Source organism: Sminthopsis crassicaudata, chromosome 2 (genome assembly GCF_048593235.1).
Source record: "Sminthopsis crassicaudata isolate SCR6 chromosome 2, ASM4859323v1, whole genome shotgun sequence".
NCBI classification, from domain to species: domain Eukaryota; kingdom Metazoa; phylum Chordata; class Mammalia; order Dasyuromorphia; family Dasyuridae; genus Sminthopsis; species Sminthopsis crassicaudata.
The window spans coordinates 150,938,318-150,956,591 of record NC_133618.1 but is presented as its reverse complement, the minus strand read 5'-3'; the positions used below and the strand labels follow the sequence as shown (position 1 = coordinate 150,956,591).

At 33.8% G+C, this 18,274-nt stretch overlaps 1 protein-coding gene across 4 annotated transcripts in view; it reads left to right on the top strand.

The window, feature by feature from the left end:
* ANAPC1 (anaphase promoting complex subunit 1) overlaps positions 1 to 18,274 on the top strand; it is a 136,125-nt gene that overhangs the window by 39,945 nt on the left and 77,906 nt on the right. For all 4 annotated transcript variants that reach the window (XR_012486073.1, XR_012486074.1, XM_074287685.1 and 1 more), the window contains exons 19-25: positions 801 to 1,066; positions 4,040 to 4,131; positions 6,811 to 6,959; positions 7,949 to 8,027; positions 11,037 to 11,073; positions 11,170 to 11,240; positions 12,313 to 12,491. Coding sequence is in view for 2 of the 4 variants with exons in the window: in XM_074287685.1 (XP_074143786.1) it covers positions 801 to 1,066; positions 4,040 to 4,131; positions 6,811 to 6,959; positions 7,949 to 8,027; positions 11,037 to 11,073; positions 11,170 to 11,240; positions 12,313 to 12,491 (873 nt within the window). In the remaining 2 variants the exon portion in view is untranslated. The remainder of the gene's footprint in view (positions 1 to 800; positions 1,067 to 4,039; positions 4,132 to 6,810; positions 6,960 to 7,948; positions 8,028 to 11,036; positions 11,074 to 11,169; positions 11,241 to 12,312; positions 12,492 to 18,274) is intronic.

The following is an 18,274-nucleotide window of genomic DNA, read 5'->3' as shown; positions in this document are numbered from 1 at the left end:
TATTGTTTCCATTGTCTACCTATAGATACCTATTAAAAATTAGGATATTAACCAGGGAGTCAAATTTATGTGGATAGCATCCACATGCCATTAAACCTAAAAATAAAAATCTAAACCCAAATGTTTTGCCTTTGAGGCTATATTTTTCTGGTATCAAAGCCATTGATCAATTTAGGTGGGAAAAATGAAAGATGTATTTACTATTTTATACTACAAATAATTGTCTGATTAAACTTTTTACATTTGAGGCCATTATTGTAGCATCTTTCTAAGACTAGAAGTTACAGATTGGTTTAGATTTAGCTTCAAAAGAAAGAATTATTATAATGATGAAATCACAGGTCTTTAGGAACTATTTATGTCCCTCCTCTAGCAGAGCTTGCTAAACTAGAATTGGTCTGATCAGCCACAGTTGGACACAATAAAATGATGTTATTTTGGTCCTCTTGGAGAATGAAGAACAACCAACCAACCAGCTGTAGTGTAGTAGTTTGCAGTATCATCATAACTTAATCCCTACCTGAGATTAATCTTTCATCTCTTTCAATTGGTATCATATAGCAATAGCTTTTTTTTTTTTTTTTTTTTTGCATGCAGGATGCACTCCAATCCCCTCCCCCAACTTTATCACTCTATTATTCATATATGAATTCTCCCCCCATCTTCCCAAATTTTTCTAACGATGATCTGCCATAATATTTAATTCTGAATCATAGCAACTGTTTGGCTATCCTTGTTGGATATCTACATTATTTTTATATTTATTAATAATTCATCTGTCTTTCTGTTCTTCTGATTAGGACTGGGAGTATTTACTAAATTCAGAATACCACCAGAATGTTGAGTCTCATCTTTTGACTAGAGCTTTGCATTTGAATCCTTTGGAAGTTTCACTGATGAAGGAGGATGTTTTACATAATCTTACTTTGGATTCTTCTACACTTCTCTTCACTCATATACCTGCTATCTTTTTTGTGCTTCATCTTGTTTATGAAGAATTAAAATTGAATAGTTTAATGGGAGAAGGAATTCGCTCACTTGTTGTTCTTCTAGTTCAGTTGGCAAGGTATGTGCAGTTTGTAAGTTAGAAATATCCTGAAGATCCTTAAGTGAATTTATACTGACTCTTAAGAATTTTGTGAATACTATATAGCAACTTATGCAAATTAGAACTAAACATTTTCCCGTTTGTATACCTTCTACCAATTAACAGTATTTTTACAGTATCTTCAGCTTTTAGATTAATTGGATTTAAGAAATATTTAGACTGTTCTCTAATTAACCCTATCTTTGTTTGTTATGGTATTAAAGTACATTCTAACTATCTACCAGAGCCAATTGTGGGACTAGTATAATGGGCTACATTGTACTACTAAAGGGAAAGCATTTATTTAAATTAATTAAGGCCATATGAGACTTGAGGCCTCTTCATTCGACTTTGAGTGAATGGTATTAATTACTGTTATTTTGATCATTAATCAATTTGTTCAGTTCTTCATTTGTGTCTAACTCTTTGTGCCCCCATTGACCATAGCTCACCAGGCCTTTTTAAGTTTATGTCACTATCTATAAATATCATCCTTTGCTATCCCATTTTCCTTTCGCTTTCAATCTTTCCCAACCCCAAGGTCTTTTTCAGTGACTCTTGTCATCATGTGGTCAAAATATTTCAGCTTCAGTATTTGACGTTCCAATGATCAGTTTGAAATAATTTCCTCAGTACTGACTGGTTTGATCTTCTTATTGTTTAAAGGACTCTTAAAACTCTTAAAAAGTGTTGATTCTGCTGCATTTGATTTCATTATAGATCATCTCTTACAGGCATAAGTTGGATCTTTGTTGGCAAGATAATATCTTTGTTTTTTAATATGCTGCTCAGATTTGCCAAAGCTTTCCTTCCAAGGAGCAAGCATCCATTTAGCTACATTCAATATCGCAGTCTGATATTGCTTCCATTTCTTTCCTTCTATTTGCCAGGAAGTGATGGGAGAACAATTGCCAAGATTGAGGGAGGGAGATGTGGTTATGTATTTTTTGTGTTTAACTTCAAGCTAGCTTTTATACTCTCCTCTTTCACCTTCATCAAGAAGCTTCTACATTCTTCACCTTCCACCATCAGAGTGGTATCATTTGCATATCCAAAATTGCTATTTTCCTTGGCTTTTGGTTCATCCAGCCTGGCATCACATGATGTACAACTTAAATAAGATGACAATATACAGCCTTGTGGTACCTTTTTTCCAATTTTAAATGTGGTTCCTTGTTTGATTCTAACTGTTGCTTACTGGTTTGAATACAGTTCTTAGCAGACAAATAAGATCTGGTACTTTAATCTCTCTGAGAATTTGCTACATTCTGTTGTAATTCACACATTCAAAGGCTTTAGTGTCTTCAGTTAAGCAGAAGTAAATGTTTTTCTGAATTGTTGATTTCTCCATAATCCAGTTAATGTTGACAATTTGGCCTCTAATTCCTCTGCTTTGAAAACTAATCTGTGCTTCTGATAATTTTTAGTTCACATATTGCTGAAGCTTACCTTACAGAATCTTAAGCATGACCTTGCATTTGAAATAAGGGCAATTGTTCAGTAATTTGAATATTCTTTAACACTGCCCTTCTTTAGAATTAGGACAAAAGCTTATCTTTTGTAGTGGCCACTGTTGAATTTTCCAAATTTGCTGGCTTATTGAGTGCAGCACTTTAATTGCATGATTTTTTTTGGGGGGGGGGGGGGGTTGAAAAGCTCAGCTAGAATTTTGTCACTTCCACTAAGTTTATTGTTAGAGGTGCTGCCTAAGGCTTGTTTAACTTCATTCTCCAGGATGTCTGAATCCAGATCAGAAATAATACCCTTGTGGTTGGTTATCAGTGTTGTTAAGATCTTTCTTGTCTAGTTCTTCTATATATTCTTGCCACCTCATAATCTCTTCTACTCTTGCCAAGTTCCCACAATTTTGTTTTTTATCATGCCCATTTTTGCATAAAATATTCTCCATGTATCTAATTTTCTTGAAGAGATTTCTTATCTTTCTTATTCTATTTTCTTCTATTTCTTTGCATTGCTCGCTTGTGAAAGAAAACTTTATCTCTCCTTGCTCTTCTTTATAATTCTCCTTTAAATTGAGTATATTTTTCCCTTTCTCCTTTACCTTTCAATTTTCTTCTTTCCTCAGTTATTTGCAAAACCTTATCAGCCAGCCATTTTGCAGTCTTGCTCTTCTTTTTCTTTGAAGTGTTTTTTTGTACTTCCTTTACAATATTGTGAACTTTTTCCCATAATTCTTCAGATACTCATATTTACTAAATCTAATTGTATAAATTATTTGTCACTTCCATGTCATAGTCATAAGTGATGTTATTGAGGTCCAACTTACATGGTTTGATGTCTTTCCCTACTTTCTTCAATTTAAGTTTGAAATTTGCAATTTGAAGCTCATCATCTGAGCCACAATTAGCTCTGGGTCTTTTTTTTTTTTTAATTGCCGGTGTAGAATTCTTCAAATTTGCTTGCAAAGTATATAATCATTCTGATTTTGATTTTGACCATCTAGTAATGTCCACATGTAGAGTTGCCTTTTGGGTTACTGGAAAAGAGTGTTTGCTATGACCAGTGGGTTATATTGACAGAAGTTAAACTCTGCTTTTGTTTTCATGTTCCTTTCAAAATTCAGGCAAGAATTAATTATTAGTCAAGCTAGGTGGCACAGTGGTTGGGGTGCTGGACCTGGAGTCAGGAAGACTCATTTTCATGAGTTCAAATCTGGCCTCAGACACTTACTAGCTGGGGGACTCTGGGCAAATCACTTTACTCTTTTACCTCAGTTTCCATGTCTGTAAAATGAACTGAAATATAAAATGGCAAATATTCCAGTATCTTTGTCAAGAAAACTCTAAATGAGATGATTAAGAGTTGGGTGAAATTAAAAAACAACTGAACAATGGCAAGCTAGTTAAGTGTCTTTAATGATAACTCAGAAGACTTATGTTTTTAAGAATAACATATTTTCCTTTTCCCTTTTTTTATTCTTTATTGTTTTAGAGATTTACAGTTGGAGCCATATTTAGATTATTACTATAGAGATTATCCAGCACTTGTGAAAACTTCCCAACAGTCGTGCATAATTGATCAAGGTAAGCTATTGTAGTATTAATGATTTTCTAGGCAGTGATGAGTCATTTATTAGAATCTTTCTCAGTAAGCTTTTCTGTAACCTTGTAATAACAATTACATAAGATTTAGACTTGGCAACATTTTTAGTAGCTCAAATTTGGAAGCTGCTGACAATGTAGTAAATGTGCTTCCAATCTGTTCTGCCTATGTACATTTAGCTGAGATGACTTAATGATGGATAAACACCAAAGTTGCTTATGTATTTTTTTCAATAATGGCTTTTTATTTTTCAAAATAAACAAAGATAGTTGTCAACATTCACCCTTACAAAACCTTGTATTCCAAATTTTTCTCTGTCTTCTCTTCTTCCTTCCCTACTTAGCAAGTAATCCAATGTATGTTAAACATATGCAGTTATTCTCTACATATTTCCATATTTATCATTTTGAATTGCTTATATTTAAACAATCTGATTTATAAGACTTGTGTTGTCAGAGCATTCATGTCTGTAATTGACTTAAAAATCCTGTTTTTCATTTTTCTTAATAATTATTATCCTTAATGAATTAAGACATGAAAAAAAGAAAAATGATTTAAATTTATTTAGATAGCTGCTATTTCTAAAATAATTGTTCTATTTGTTCTAATTCCTACATTTTTTTAACCTATCTTGTTACTCTTAAATTAAGTTTTATAATTTGAATTCCTTCCCTCTATTGTCTATTATCTGTGTAAGAGACAAATCTTCCCCACCATGTTAGTCTCTTAGTATGTTTGAAACTTGAACCTTCATAGATTATTTGGGAAGCTTAACTTCAGCTCCTTTTTGGCAGACTGGGGGACTGATTTTGCTATGTATTTTATTACAGTGATAATAGCTGCTGGCTTTTATATAGTGTCCTAACATTTTCAAATCGCTTCACAAATGTTTTCTCATTTTATCTTTGCAACAATCTTGAGAAATTAGTGCTGTTATCTCTCAGATAAGGGAATTGAGGCTTAGAGCAATTAAGTGGTTTATTGCTCAGGGTTATACTACTAGTAAATGTTTGAGGCAGATCTTCCTGACTTCAAGTCCAGCACTATCCATTGACTCTACCTTCTCAACCAGCTAGCATTTATATAGCACTTTAAGGTTGGCAGAATAGTTTACATGTGATTTTATTTGGTACTTTCAGTTTATCTCAGAAATAAGTGCTGCCATTATTGCCTTTAACTGATGACAAAATTGAGGCAGAGAGAGGTTGTGATTTGCCCAGGACCACATAACTAGTGTCAAAAGGCAGAATTCAAACTTTAGATCTTTCTAACTCCAAGTTCAATGGTATCTGATATATCATCTAAGTTGATAATAACTAGCATTATGTAGTTATGCTTTAAAGTTCATCAACTGCTGCCATTTTACTTAATTTGATATTAAGAATTACAAACTGATTCAAAAATTAAATTTTCTTTAAATGTCATTTAACATAATCAATTGTATCATTTCTGTTCCTTTGACAAGGTTCCCTGTGCTTCTTAAGTTTAAGCATATATAAATATAGAAAAATCTCATTGAAAGTGGTGCCATGACCACATTGTATTTGGACTTTAACTTGAGATTCCGAGGGGGAAAAAATGGGCCGATGGATTTTAGAAATGTGATATAATTTGCAATAGAGCATATATATATATATATATATATATATATATATATATATATACACACACACACACACACACACACACACACACACACATACACACACACACACGCAGTATTTTCTCTAAGTAGAAGTGTTACCTTTCTAATGTGGAACTTTTTTCTTTAGCATATAATATGAAGCACTGGTGAACATGTTTTTGTCTAAAATTCTAGCTAGTCTAAATATTTTTGAATACTGAGTATCATTTAATATATCTTCACTTTAGTCATTTATTAAATTACTTTGTTATCAAAATTGCAGATCTTAGGAACCCCTACTCTATTGTGGGATGCAGGACTCTTTTATTTATATTGCCCATGTTTCTATTCTATAACACTTAATCTGACACTTGTTACTATTTATTGTTGAGTCACTTTTCATTTGTATTCAACTTTTTGTGACCCCATTTGAGATTTTCTTGGTAAAGATACTGGAGTAGTTGGCCATTTTCTTCTCTAGATTATTTTATAGACAGCTAGTTAAGTGTCTGAGGCTAGATTTGAACTCAGGTTTCCTGCTCTTCCTGCTACCAGACCCAGCACTTTACCCATTCCACCACCTAGTTGCTCCTATACTTTTCATCACTATAGTTACCATTGTGCCTTTGAGCAGTGGATTAGATGTTAGCTATTTACAAACTGAAACTAGAACTTCAAATGTAAGTACAAATTTTGGGGGGAGAATGACTCCCAGTAATCTCTTCTCTTCATTAATTTTGGTCTTTTTTGGCATTTAATCTACATGATAGGGAAAGAGAATTAATAAACTTTTCAGAGATATCTTAGTAAGAACAAAATAGTCAATTTTGATTCTGTTTATAGAGACCAGGAAAATCTAAGCTATGCCTTTGATATAAAGGACCACACTTGGGTTTCATATAAGCCAAATTTAGGGGAAATGGAGGACCATCTTTTGACCAATATAGTTAAAATGTGTATCTTTTATATTAGAATAGGGGGAAAAATTGTCTTCCTGTGCTTTAATGTGTGTTTTAAAATATCATCTACTTTAAAGCCCAAATAGGACTTATGCATCACCCTTCATTTTTTACACCTGAGCCTCCAAGTATATATCAGTGGCTGAGTTCTTGCCTAAAGGGTGAAGGAGCATCACCTTATCCTTACCTATCTGGAGTCTGTGAACGAAGCAAACTCATAGTGTTGGTATGTACTATCACAATTTTAAATTTTAAATAACTGTCAGTGTTTCAAAACCCTAAGCAGATATTGTTAGACATGTTAAATTTAATCAGTAATAAATATTCTGGAATCAGAATATTAAAGAAACAACAAAATCCTTAAAATTTTTCCGATGCCATTTAGGGAAACTTCTCACAAGAGGAAAAAAAACTTAAAATGGAAATAAATTCTGGATACATAAATAGGTTTTTTGTTTTGTTTTGTTTTTTTAACCAACAATGTAGAGTGCCATTGAGATTTTTTTAAAAACTGATAAAATTCTGACCTAAAGTAGGATTAATATAGGTTAGTCTTTTTTGTACGCTATTGAATGTGGCCTAAATATTAGTAAGGAAGTATAGTTTGGTAACATGATACTGGGAATTAAATAGTTTCTGATAATTTACATGCCTCTCCAGAGCATTTGATCCAATTATGAATTTTTTCCAGTCCTTTATATGAAACTATTAATTTATAGAAAAACTTATGAACAGGAACTGATATAGAAGAGTGATGTATTTTGTTCTTTTAAAATAAGTTGTAATGTAAGAGCTGGGGGAAAAATTTAGATCAGTTTTAATAGTGTACAGCTGAAGAATGATAACTGATTTAAACATATTAGATATTTTTAGATATTAGAATTGTATGGCTTTTTATTCTCTGTCATAACTATTTTCCTCATTATTTTGAGAGAAAAAATGCCGTGATATCTTTTAAGTTTAACTTAGTAGATGTTATAGCTTATATAACCTTTGGGGGAGGGGGGAACATATATATATATTTTTTATATATATATATATTTTTTTATATATATATATTTATATATATATGTTATTACATATGTGGATATGGGAACTATAAATGAAAACTATAAACTGAGTTTTTCCTCTTCTGTGTGCCTTTTGATACTATATTATTGTAATAGATTTTGTATATTGGGAATAAATTTGTGTGCAATATTTTCTCCCTTGCAGAGTGTTGCACTCTATATACTTGGTGATGAGAGAGCTGTTTCTAATGAAGCATCACAATATTTATGCAAAGTAAACTCAGGTAGTATGATGTGCTTACTATTTTGATTCTTATTTTCATTAGGATAAAATGCAAATTCCTCTGCATGATAGTTCAGGTTCCCTTCTGTCTGACTCCAACTTACCTTTCAGTTTTATTTCACATGACTTTCCTTTTTTATGCTCTCTCTCTCTTTCTCCAGACCAGACATATCTGTTTTGCCAACTTGGCAGTCTGTCGTCTTTCTGTGTCCATAAGTATTTATTTCTTCATGCCAATTACTTCTTCACTTCCATCTATCAAAATCCTTGTTTTTCCTTCAAGTCTTAGTTCAGGTGCCAGTTTCTTTGGTTAAATCTTCCCCAATCCATTTCTTTAACCCCAAGCTAAAAGTTTTCACTCTTCTTAAAATGTTTCTCCTTTCCCTCACTTATTCAGCTCTGTTATACTTATATATAAATAGTTGCTATTTGAGTATAGGAACTGTCCTTTTTTTTTTGTTACAAAGATTAAATGAAATAATGGATATATTCTGTTTTTCAAACTGTAAAGTGTTATATATGATCCAGTTAAATATAATTAATAATAATCAATGATAAAATCTAATATAAAGAATGATAAGAATTATTTCAAAGGAGATATCTAAAACCTAGCTTTTCTGCAAAACTGGAAGGCAGACAGACAAATTAGAATCAATTATAGGGCCTAAGTGCTTCACTGTGGTAAATGCATCAGGTCAGGGACAAAGCACTTGATCAATTTCCTTTCAAATGATAATCTGATTCTTTCTTTTTTTTTAACTGAAGATTTCACATATTTATTACCCAAAGGTGAGAATATGGAGCCTCTCTAAAATATCTTTATGTATTTTATACACAACATTTACAAATATTTTTTCTCTCTCTCTTATAAAATAATATATTAACTGAGAAGCAAGAATATTGTCGTCCCCCCCACCCCCCCACATCTCAGGTGTCTAAAGAGTAGATTCTAACAATTGAATAATTAGTGAACAAGCTATCTGAAATCCTTCCACCATTTAATACAATATAACATTTCATGTATTGATTATTCAAAAGCCTGTGTCTCGGTTCCACATTTAAACTTTTTTCACAAATTGTCAAATTTACAAAATTTACAAAATGTATTTACAAAATGTAAGACTCAGGTAGATGAGAATTCTAAGAGTATTTGCCATTTGTGGGTAAAACTATTCTCTTTTTTAAAATATGCCACTGAAACAGTGATGCTAAGAACAATTTTACAAGTAGTCTGGAGTAGTGGGTAGTAGCTGGCTTTAGAATTTGAACCACAGATCAGAATGAGATGTAGATATACTTAGCAATATGTTGAAAGTTTCTAGGAATGCGGCAGCTAGATGGCGCAGTGGATAGAGCACCGGCCTTGAATTCAGAAGGACCCCAGTTCAAATTTGGTCTCAGACATTTAACATTGCCTAGCTGTGTGACCCTGGGCAAGTCACTTAGCCCCAGCCCCCCCCCCCAAAAAAAAAAAAAAAGAAAGAAAGTTTCTAGGAAAAATATAATGAAGAAAAGCTATAAAGGAGAAAGCCATGGCTTAATTTTTCAGATACTATGTGATATCTTTAAATCAAGTAAGTAATTTCAAGCAATTAAGAGCTACAAAATGCTTAAATTATACTTTTTAGATATTTAACTTACACTTTTACAAAATTATAATTTATACTTTTGGAACTGTAAAAGAGAACATAATAGATTTGGAAAGTATCTTATCAAGAAATAATACATTATCAACAAAGAGGAAGTTAAAGAGTTGCCTAAAAAGGAGGATGAAAATTGATATTTTCTCAATATAAAATAAACAACTAAAACCTTCACCAAATAATAGTAAACAGTAATAATATCAATAATACCAAAGACTGACAATAAAATATGTGCCATTGAATTTGTTAAATGTCATTGAGAACAGTTTGACATTGTGTGAAATCACTTAAATCCAAGGAAGGAAATTAAAGCCTTCTCTCTTCCCAACCCCCCACACACCATGGGTAACTTTTGTACAAACTTTGTGAACAATATGTTGGTAAAAATGCATCACAAAAATAAGGAAATCATGTGGCTTTTTTTGGGTATGATGCCAATTCAGAACCATGTCGTTACCATCAGAAATTATGAATTATCCTCAAAGAGATTAGGTTTTGTGTTCATTAATAGTTTTTTTTTGCTCAGTTACCATGTTTTTATTATTTCATTCTTTTGTATATTTTTTCTAACCAGCAGTTTGTTCAGGGATTTAGATTTAATCCAACCAAATTTTTTTAATCATTTATTGTTTAAAGAACACTGAAGCCAAGCAGAAAAATTTAGATGAGATTCACTTCCTGCCTTTGTGGAATTTACATTGTAGGAGGATCAAGGAACAAGGACAGATAGATACTAATATACAGTCACTGTTTAGAAAGGTATGAAATGTAATACTACATGAGGTGCTAGAAATGCTGCTCTTAAAAGGAAAATTTTAAAAGTCTTCTGGAGGAGGTGATTTTTTCTTTAAAAGCGCACTCCTATAGGAATTCAGTTTTTGAAGAAGAAAGGAAAACATTCCAACCCTAGGAAGCAGTTTGAAGAAGGCAAGAGGGAAACCAGCTTGGTTGGGTTCAGGCAATTTTTTGTATTTAGGGATACAGTTGCAAGGATATTGCAACTTAAGGTTACAGTAAAATGAAAATCCATTTAAACAAAGTAATGGTTTTGTGTTTTATCCTTTCATTATGTCTCAGTTATTTTCATGTACTGTTAATGTATTTTCCTTTGTTTTAATCCATTTTTCCTTTTCACTTAAATACCATGAAAAACCATTTTTAGTAATTCATTAAAAATGGATTACCAGGATTCTCTCTTGCAACCCATTATACCTCTCTATCTATTCATACATCTAGTGACCTGTAGTACTGCCAACAATTTTTTTTTTTTAAGTCTGGTAAAAAACATTTAGACTTAAATGTATTGCATAGGAATTGAGTAGAATATTTTTCTTAAAATGCCATAATTTTGTTCTGTTTCTTTTTAGCACCAAAAAAGAGTCAAATGGACCAAAATGACAACAGGTAATTTTGAACTGAATTATTTTTGTTCTTACTTTTTAATTGATATGTTTAATAATTTTGTGTTTTTTTTGTTTTGTTTTGTTTTGTTTTTGGTAGATTTAGTTTCAGACATAGTACACCTGTTAATAGCCTAGCTGAAAAATTAGTACTCTGGATGACTAATGTAGGTAAGGCAATTTTTTGTTACTTCTTTATTGAACTTAAAATTAACAAGTAGAAAACTGTACTTTTCCACTTTAGTATCTACTTTAATTAGTACCTGCCTTTTCTTTGCTAGAAAAGAGGAACATGTAAAAGGGAAGGGCTTTAAACAATACTTTCTGGAAACATTCCATCAAATTGAGATAATTATGGAATACAAAACATAACATAAAGATCCAAGTACTTAGCAAAAGGACATTGGTGTTTTGGTCATCTCTAATCTCTAGGAGGCATAACAGTTTTGAAGGCCACTCTGTTAACTTTTGCAGCATTACAATGGTAATGGTCTCATTAGAATGGAGACCATGAATTATTCTATATTTATGTTTGAAGTCATTGACTCCAAAGAGCAGAATATATCTAGTAAAGTTTGAAAAATTATTCCTGATCATCCTCCTTGTTGGATGCTGCTGTTGTGAGCTCTAAAATTAACATTCACGTGGTTGGAGGTAGCGAGGGGTATGATCTGGAAATGGAAAAGAGGAAGTGATGAGTAGAGTCTTGTGATTTCTAGGAGATAGCTCCATTTTTCTAGTTGGAAAGTTTTTCAGGTAGGCACAAGCTTTAATTACTCTTAGAACAATATATGGGATGGTTTTGCACAATTTTTATTAAGTAAATTCAAGATATTTTAGAAAGCTCTAAAGATTATTTTTTAAAATGAGAGAAAACTATGTAAGTAACAAAAAAAACCCCATAGTTTTGCCTTTTTTCAAAAAATTAATTTACATATGGAGAAATTCCCCTGAAACTCACCCCAATAGTTATAGTTCTCTTACTCCTTTCCCAATATTGTGTGTCCATTCCCTCTTTCTCCCACTCTCAAAAAAAAAGAATAATCATTTAGGATGTCTAGTATAGGGATAAAATGACCATTTGAGCTCTGTGTAAAGAAGCACTGTTATTTTATCTTATTTGTGAGAGCTTCTGGAGCACATTTTTGAGAGATGTTGATTGTAGACAAGAGGCTAACCTGAGTAATAAGTGTTAGGTTTTATGTTTTACTGAAAATATTTTTTCTTTTTTCATCTTTGTAAGGCTTCACCTTGAGAGATTTGGAATCTCTTCCTTTTGGAGTTGCTCTTCCTATCAGAGATGCTATTTATCACTGCCGAGAACAGCCTGCTTCAGATTGGCCAGAAGCTGTTTGCCTCTTGATTGGGCGTCAGGATCTTTCCAAGCAAGCCTGTGAAGGGAACTTACCAAAAGGGAAATCTGTGAGTATCACATTATATTTTATTGAATTAATTGCTGGTTTGATAATAAAAGGATTATGCACTTATATTTTTTAAATAACAAATACATTTTAAAAATAAACACTTAGAATTATTGTTTGGATTATAGATAGGACAGATTTTCTATTTTACTAAAAAGTTGAATAAAAAGTGTAAGTGAATATGTGTTGAATTTGAACAAAGAATTATATACCTATTAAGGAAAATGTATACTACATATTGTATATCTACACTACTTGAAGCATGTACACTACAACTCTTAGTTTTTTCTTTGTTCCTAAGTCAACAGTGGGGTCAGAGAGCAGAGTGTACAAAATTATAGGCTATCAAGACTTGAAAGGATCTGAGAGATCTCTTGGTCTAACTTTTTTTTTATTTTGGGGAAAAAGTGGCCCAGAAAGATAAAGTTAATTGACTTGTCCAAGGTTGAATAGAATCTGAGGATTTAGGAGAGCTAGCTAGAAGAATCCTTTCAGGCTCTTTGGTCTAACCCCTTCATTTTATATGCCAAAGGACTTTGGCTTCCCAGGCCAGAACCAAATTCATTTGGGGTAATGAAGCGAAGGTATCATCTTCAGTAGCTGCTTCAAACTGACAAGGGTCCTAGAGCTGTCTCTACATTTACTGGGGGCCTAAGCCAGGAGGGGAAGGATGAGATCTGGAGATTGCAGAAGCTCAGGCTAGGAGATGTAAAGTGTTCCATGATCTTTAGGCTGAAGGAGTAGTTAGAATTTCGTAGCTTGGAGCACAGAGGAAGCAAATCTCGGAACAGATTAAAAGTGGGATATCATCCAGAGTGGAGATGGTGATGTTTGGGAATGGGGCCTTTGCAAAAAATGTATCAGGTCCCATCTCTGGGCCACCTTGGGGGTATTGATGATAGATCCAACAATCCTGAACATGTCTACTGCCCACGGAGCTCCCTAGCTGAAAGGCTAATGCTGGCAGGGGCCAATTATCAGTAAAAAATTATTAGAAGCTTAGGTCAGGTATGATCTAATATAATTTAAGCTTTTTAGTTTTGAGATTTTTTTTTTATTTTATAATTATAATTTTTTTGACAGTACATATGCATGAGTATTTTTTTTTACAACATTATCCCATGTATTCATTTTTCCAAATTTTCCCCTCCCTCCCTCTACTCCTTCCCCTAGATGACAGGCAATCTCATACATATTAAATGTGTTACAGTATAACCTAGATACAATATATGTGTGTAAATCCAATTTTCTCGTTGAACGGTAAGAATTGGATTTCGAAAGTATAAGTAACCTGGGTATAAAGACAGTAGTGCATACAGTTTACATTCAATTCCCAGTGTTCCTTCTCTGGGCATAGCTGTTTCTGTCCATCATTGATCAACTGGAAGTGAATTGGATCTTCTTTATGTTGAAGATATCCACTTCAATCAGAATATGTCTTCATACAGTATTGTTGAAGTGTATAGTGATCTGGTTCTGCTCATTTCTCTCAGCATCAGTTCATGCAAATTTCTCCAAACCTCTCTATATTCATCCTGCTGGTCATTTCTTACGTTCCATAATGTTCATATACCATAATTTACCCAACCATTCTCCAATTGATGGACAACCATTCATCTTCCAGTTTCTAGCCAGTACGAAAAGGGCTGCCACAAACATTTTGGCACATACAGGTCCCTTTCCGCTCTTTAGTATTTCCTTGGGATATAAGCCCAGTAGTAGCACTGCTGGATCAAAGGGTATGCACAGTTTGATAACTTTGGGCATAGTTCCAAATTGCTCTCCAGAATGGCTGAATTCTTTCGCAACTCCACCAACAATGCATCTGTGTCCCAGTTTTCCCACAGCCCCTCCAACATTCATCATTATCTTTTCCTGTCATCTTAGCCAATCTGACAGGTGTGTAGTGGTATCTCAGAGTTGTCTTAATTTGCATTTCTCTGATCAGCAGTGATTTGGAACACTTTTTCATATGAGTAGATATAGTTTCAATTTCATCATCTGAAAATTGTCTGTTCATATCCTTTAACCATTTATCAATTGGAGAATGGTTTGATTTCTTATAAATTAGAGTCAATTCTCTATATATTTTGGAAATGAGACCTTTATCAGAACCTTTAATTGTAAAAATATTTTCCCAATTTGTTACTTCCCTTCTAATCTTGTTTGCTTTAGTTTTGTTTGTACAAAAGCTTTTTAATTTGATGTAATCAAAATCTTCTATTTTGTGATCAATAATGATCTTTAGTTCTCCTTTGGTCATAAATTCCTTCCTCCTCCACAGGTCTGAGAGGTAGACTATCCTCTGCTCCTCTAGTCTATTTATGATCTCATTCTTTATGCCTAAATCATGGACCCATTTTAATCTTATCTTGGTAAATGGTGTTAAGTGTGGGTCCATATCTAATTTCTGCCATACTAGTTTCCAGTTTTCCCAACAGTTTTTTTCAAATAATGAATTCTTATCCCAAATGTTGGTATCTTTAGGTTTGTCAAACACTAGATTGCTATAATTGTACCCTATTTTGTCCTGTGAACCTAATCTGTTCTACTGATCGACTAGTCTATTTCTTAACCAATACCAAATGGTTTTGGTGACTGCTGCTATATAATATAGCTTTAGATCAGGTACACTTAGACCACCTTCATCTGACTTTTTTTTTCATTAATTCCCTTGAAATTCTCAACCTTTTATTCTTCCATATGAATTTTGTTGTTATTTTTTCTAGGTCATTAAAATAGTTTCTTGGGAGTCTGATTGGTATAGCACTAAATAAATAGATTAGTTTGGGGAGTATTGTCATCTTTATTATATTCGCTCGGCCTATTCAAGAGTAATTAATGTCTTTCCAATTATTTAAATCTGACTTTATTTTTGTGGCAAGTGTTTTGTAATTTTGCTCATATAATTCCTGACTTTTCTTTGGTAGGTGGATTCCCAAATATTTTATACTCTCGACAGTTGTTTTGAATGGAATTTCTTTTTGTATCTCTTGCTGTTGCATTTTATTGGTGATGTATAAAAATGCTGAGGATTTATGTGGATTTATTTTGTATCCAGCAACTTTGCTAAAGTTGTGAATTATTTCTAATAACTTTTTATTAGAATCTCTGGGGTTCTCTAAGTATACCATCATATCATCTGCAAAGAGTGACAGTTTGATTTCCTCATTACCTACTTTTATTCCTTTAATCTCTTTCTCGACTCTTGTTGCCAAGGTTAGCATTTCTAATACAATATTGAATAGTAATGGTGATAGTGGGCAACCTTGTTTCACTCCTGATCTTACTGGGAAAGATTCCAGTTTATCTCCATTACATATTATGCTTACTGATGGTCTTAAATATATGCTCCTGACTATTTTAAGGAATAGTCCATTTATATTATCCCCTGATTATGCTTTTTTTTTCCCCTTGTCCCCCCGAACCCCTTCCCCAGTATTGAATTTATGGACTCCACTTGTGATGTGCAGCCCTCCTTTTTTAGTATCCCTCCCCCCTCTTTTTAAATCCCTTCCACTTTCTTGTACCCTTCCCTTATTCCTCTTTTTTTTTTTTCCTTTTTCCTCTTCCCCCTTATAATGAGGTGAGAAAGAATTCTCTGAAAAACAAATATGTCAATTATTTACTCTTTGAGCCTACTCTGATGAGAGTAAGATTCACACAATGTTTCACCCCCTCTCTAAATTCCCTCAGATGTGGTAAACTTTCTATGCCTCTTCCTGGGATGTAGTTTCCCTCTTTTTATCTCTCCTTTCCCTTTTTCTGATACTATCCCCTTCCCTTTACTACTTCCCTTTTTTTTATGTTATATCAGTAAAATCAAATTATCCATGTGGACTTTCTGTATATCCACAACAGAGATACAGTTCTCGAGAGTTCTTTTTACCTTTTTCTGCTTCTCTTCAGTCTTGTGGATGTAGATCAGATTTTTTGTTTAAGTCTGGTTTTTTTCTTAGAAACAAATGGAATTCCTCTGTTTCATTAAATGTCCATCTTCTTCCATGGAAGAAAATGCTAAACTTGGCTGGGTAGTTTATTCTTGGTTGCAGTCCTAGTTCTTTTGCCTTTCGGAATATCAGGTTCCAGGCCCTTCGATCCTTTAATGTGGAGGCAGCCAGTTCTTGAGTGTCAATTATTGTGGCACCTTGATATTTGAATTGTTTTTTTCTTGGCTGCTTGCAATATTTTTTCCTTTGTTTGATAGTTCTGCAGCTTAGCCACAATGTTCTGTGGAGTTCTTTTTTTAGGGTCTTTTTCAGAAGGTGTTCGATGAATTCTTTCAACACCTATTTTCCCTTCTGTTTCTATTATCTCTGGACAGTTCTCTTTGATGATTTCCTGTAAAACAGAATCTAGGCTCTTTTTTTCATCATAATTTTCAGGAAGTCCAATGATCTTCAGATTATCTGTCCTAGATCTATTTTCCAGGTCTATAGATTTTCCCAGTAAGTATTTGATGTTATTCTCCAGATTTTCATTTTTTTTGTTTTGTTTGACTGATTCTTGGTTTCTCAATGAATCATTCATTTGTATTTGTTCAGTCCTGATTTTTAATGAGTTATTTTCTTCATTCCCATTTTTTAGTTCTTTTTGTATATGTCCAATTGAGTTTTTAAATGAATTATTTTGCTCTGTTGAATTTTTTTCCATTTCACTAATTTTTTTTTTCTTCGTGAATTATTTTCTTTTTCCAAATCACAAATCCTACTTTCTTGGGAATTTTTTATCTTTTCCAATTCAGAAATCCTATTTTCCTGTGATTTTTTAACCTTTTCTAATTCACAAATTTTGTTTCCCTGTACCTCCTGTGAATTCTTTATTTTTTCCAACTCAAATTTCAGGACGTTGTTATTCTTTCTCCTAGCTTCTCTTTCCTTTCCCCATTTTTCTTCAAACTCTCTTAACTTTTTAATAGTCTCTTCTAGGAGAGAGTTATGTGATGGAGGGCAGGTATCATTCCCCTTTAGGGTGTTATCTGGAGTCTCTCTGCTGTTAGCCTCCTCAGGGTTGGATACCTGTTTTTTTCTCTGTATAGAAGGTGTGATCCTTCTCTTCAGTTTCTTAGTCATTGTTAACACTCTGGGGGGTCTGCCCTTGGGTAGGAAATTTACCAGCTTCCTTTCAGACTGGGGATGCGATGTAGCAATCCTGTGACTGGGCTAAGAGAGAGCTCTGGGAGAGAATTCTCCTCTCCCCCCTCTCCCCCCGAAATGACTTAGAGGTGGTTAGCACGTCTGCATTGTGAGGAGTGCCCAGTGAAGACCCCCCGCTGTGTGGCCTAGCAATTTCCCTGAGATTAGAGGCTGAACAGTAAAAGCATCACAAACCCCAGCCAAAGCCTCCCGGGGGGGCCGTGGATATTAGCAGTCTTCACGAAAAGCCCCTGCGCTCAAACCGGAAGTCTCTGCCTTGAAAGCACAGTCCCTGCTGTGAAGGTTCCACTGCTATTGGAGTTTCGCTACTGGGAGAATTCCACTGCCTCAGGCTGAGCCCCGCACTATGTGTATTAGAGGCTGCCCCGGGCTGTGTCCCCCTGCTGTTCACGTTCTTAACTGCCCCAAGGAAAAGCCCTGGACAGCAGCAGGCAGATGCACAACCATACCAAGATTGGTGTTAGGTCACTTCCAGTTTGGGGTGATTATATTTTCTGGCTTTTTACTTTAAAGTGGCTTTGATTTCTGTTCTGATCTGCTGTTTTATAAGCAGAGTAGAGCTATCAGCCTGTTCCAGATTCCTCTATCTCAGTGGCTTCTCTGATCCCAGAGTTCTTCCCAGCCCATT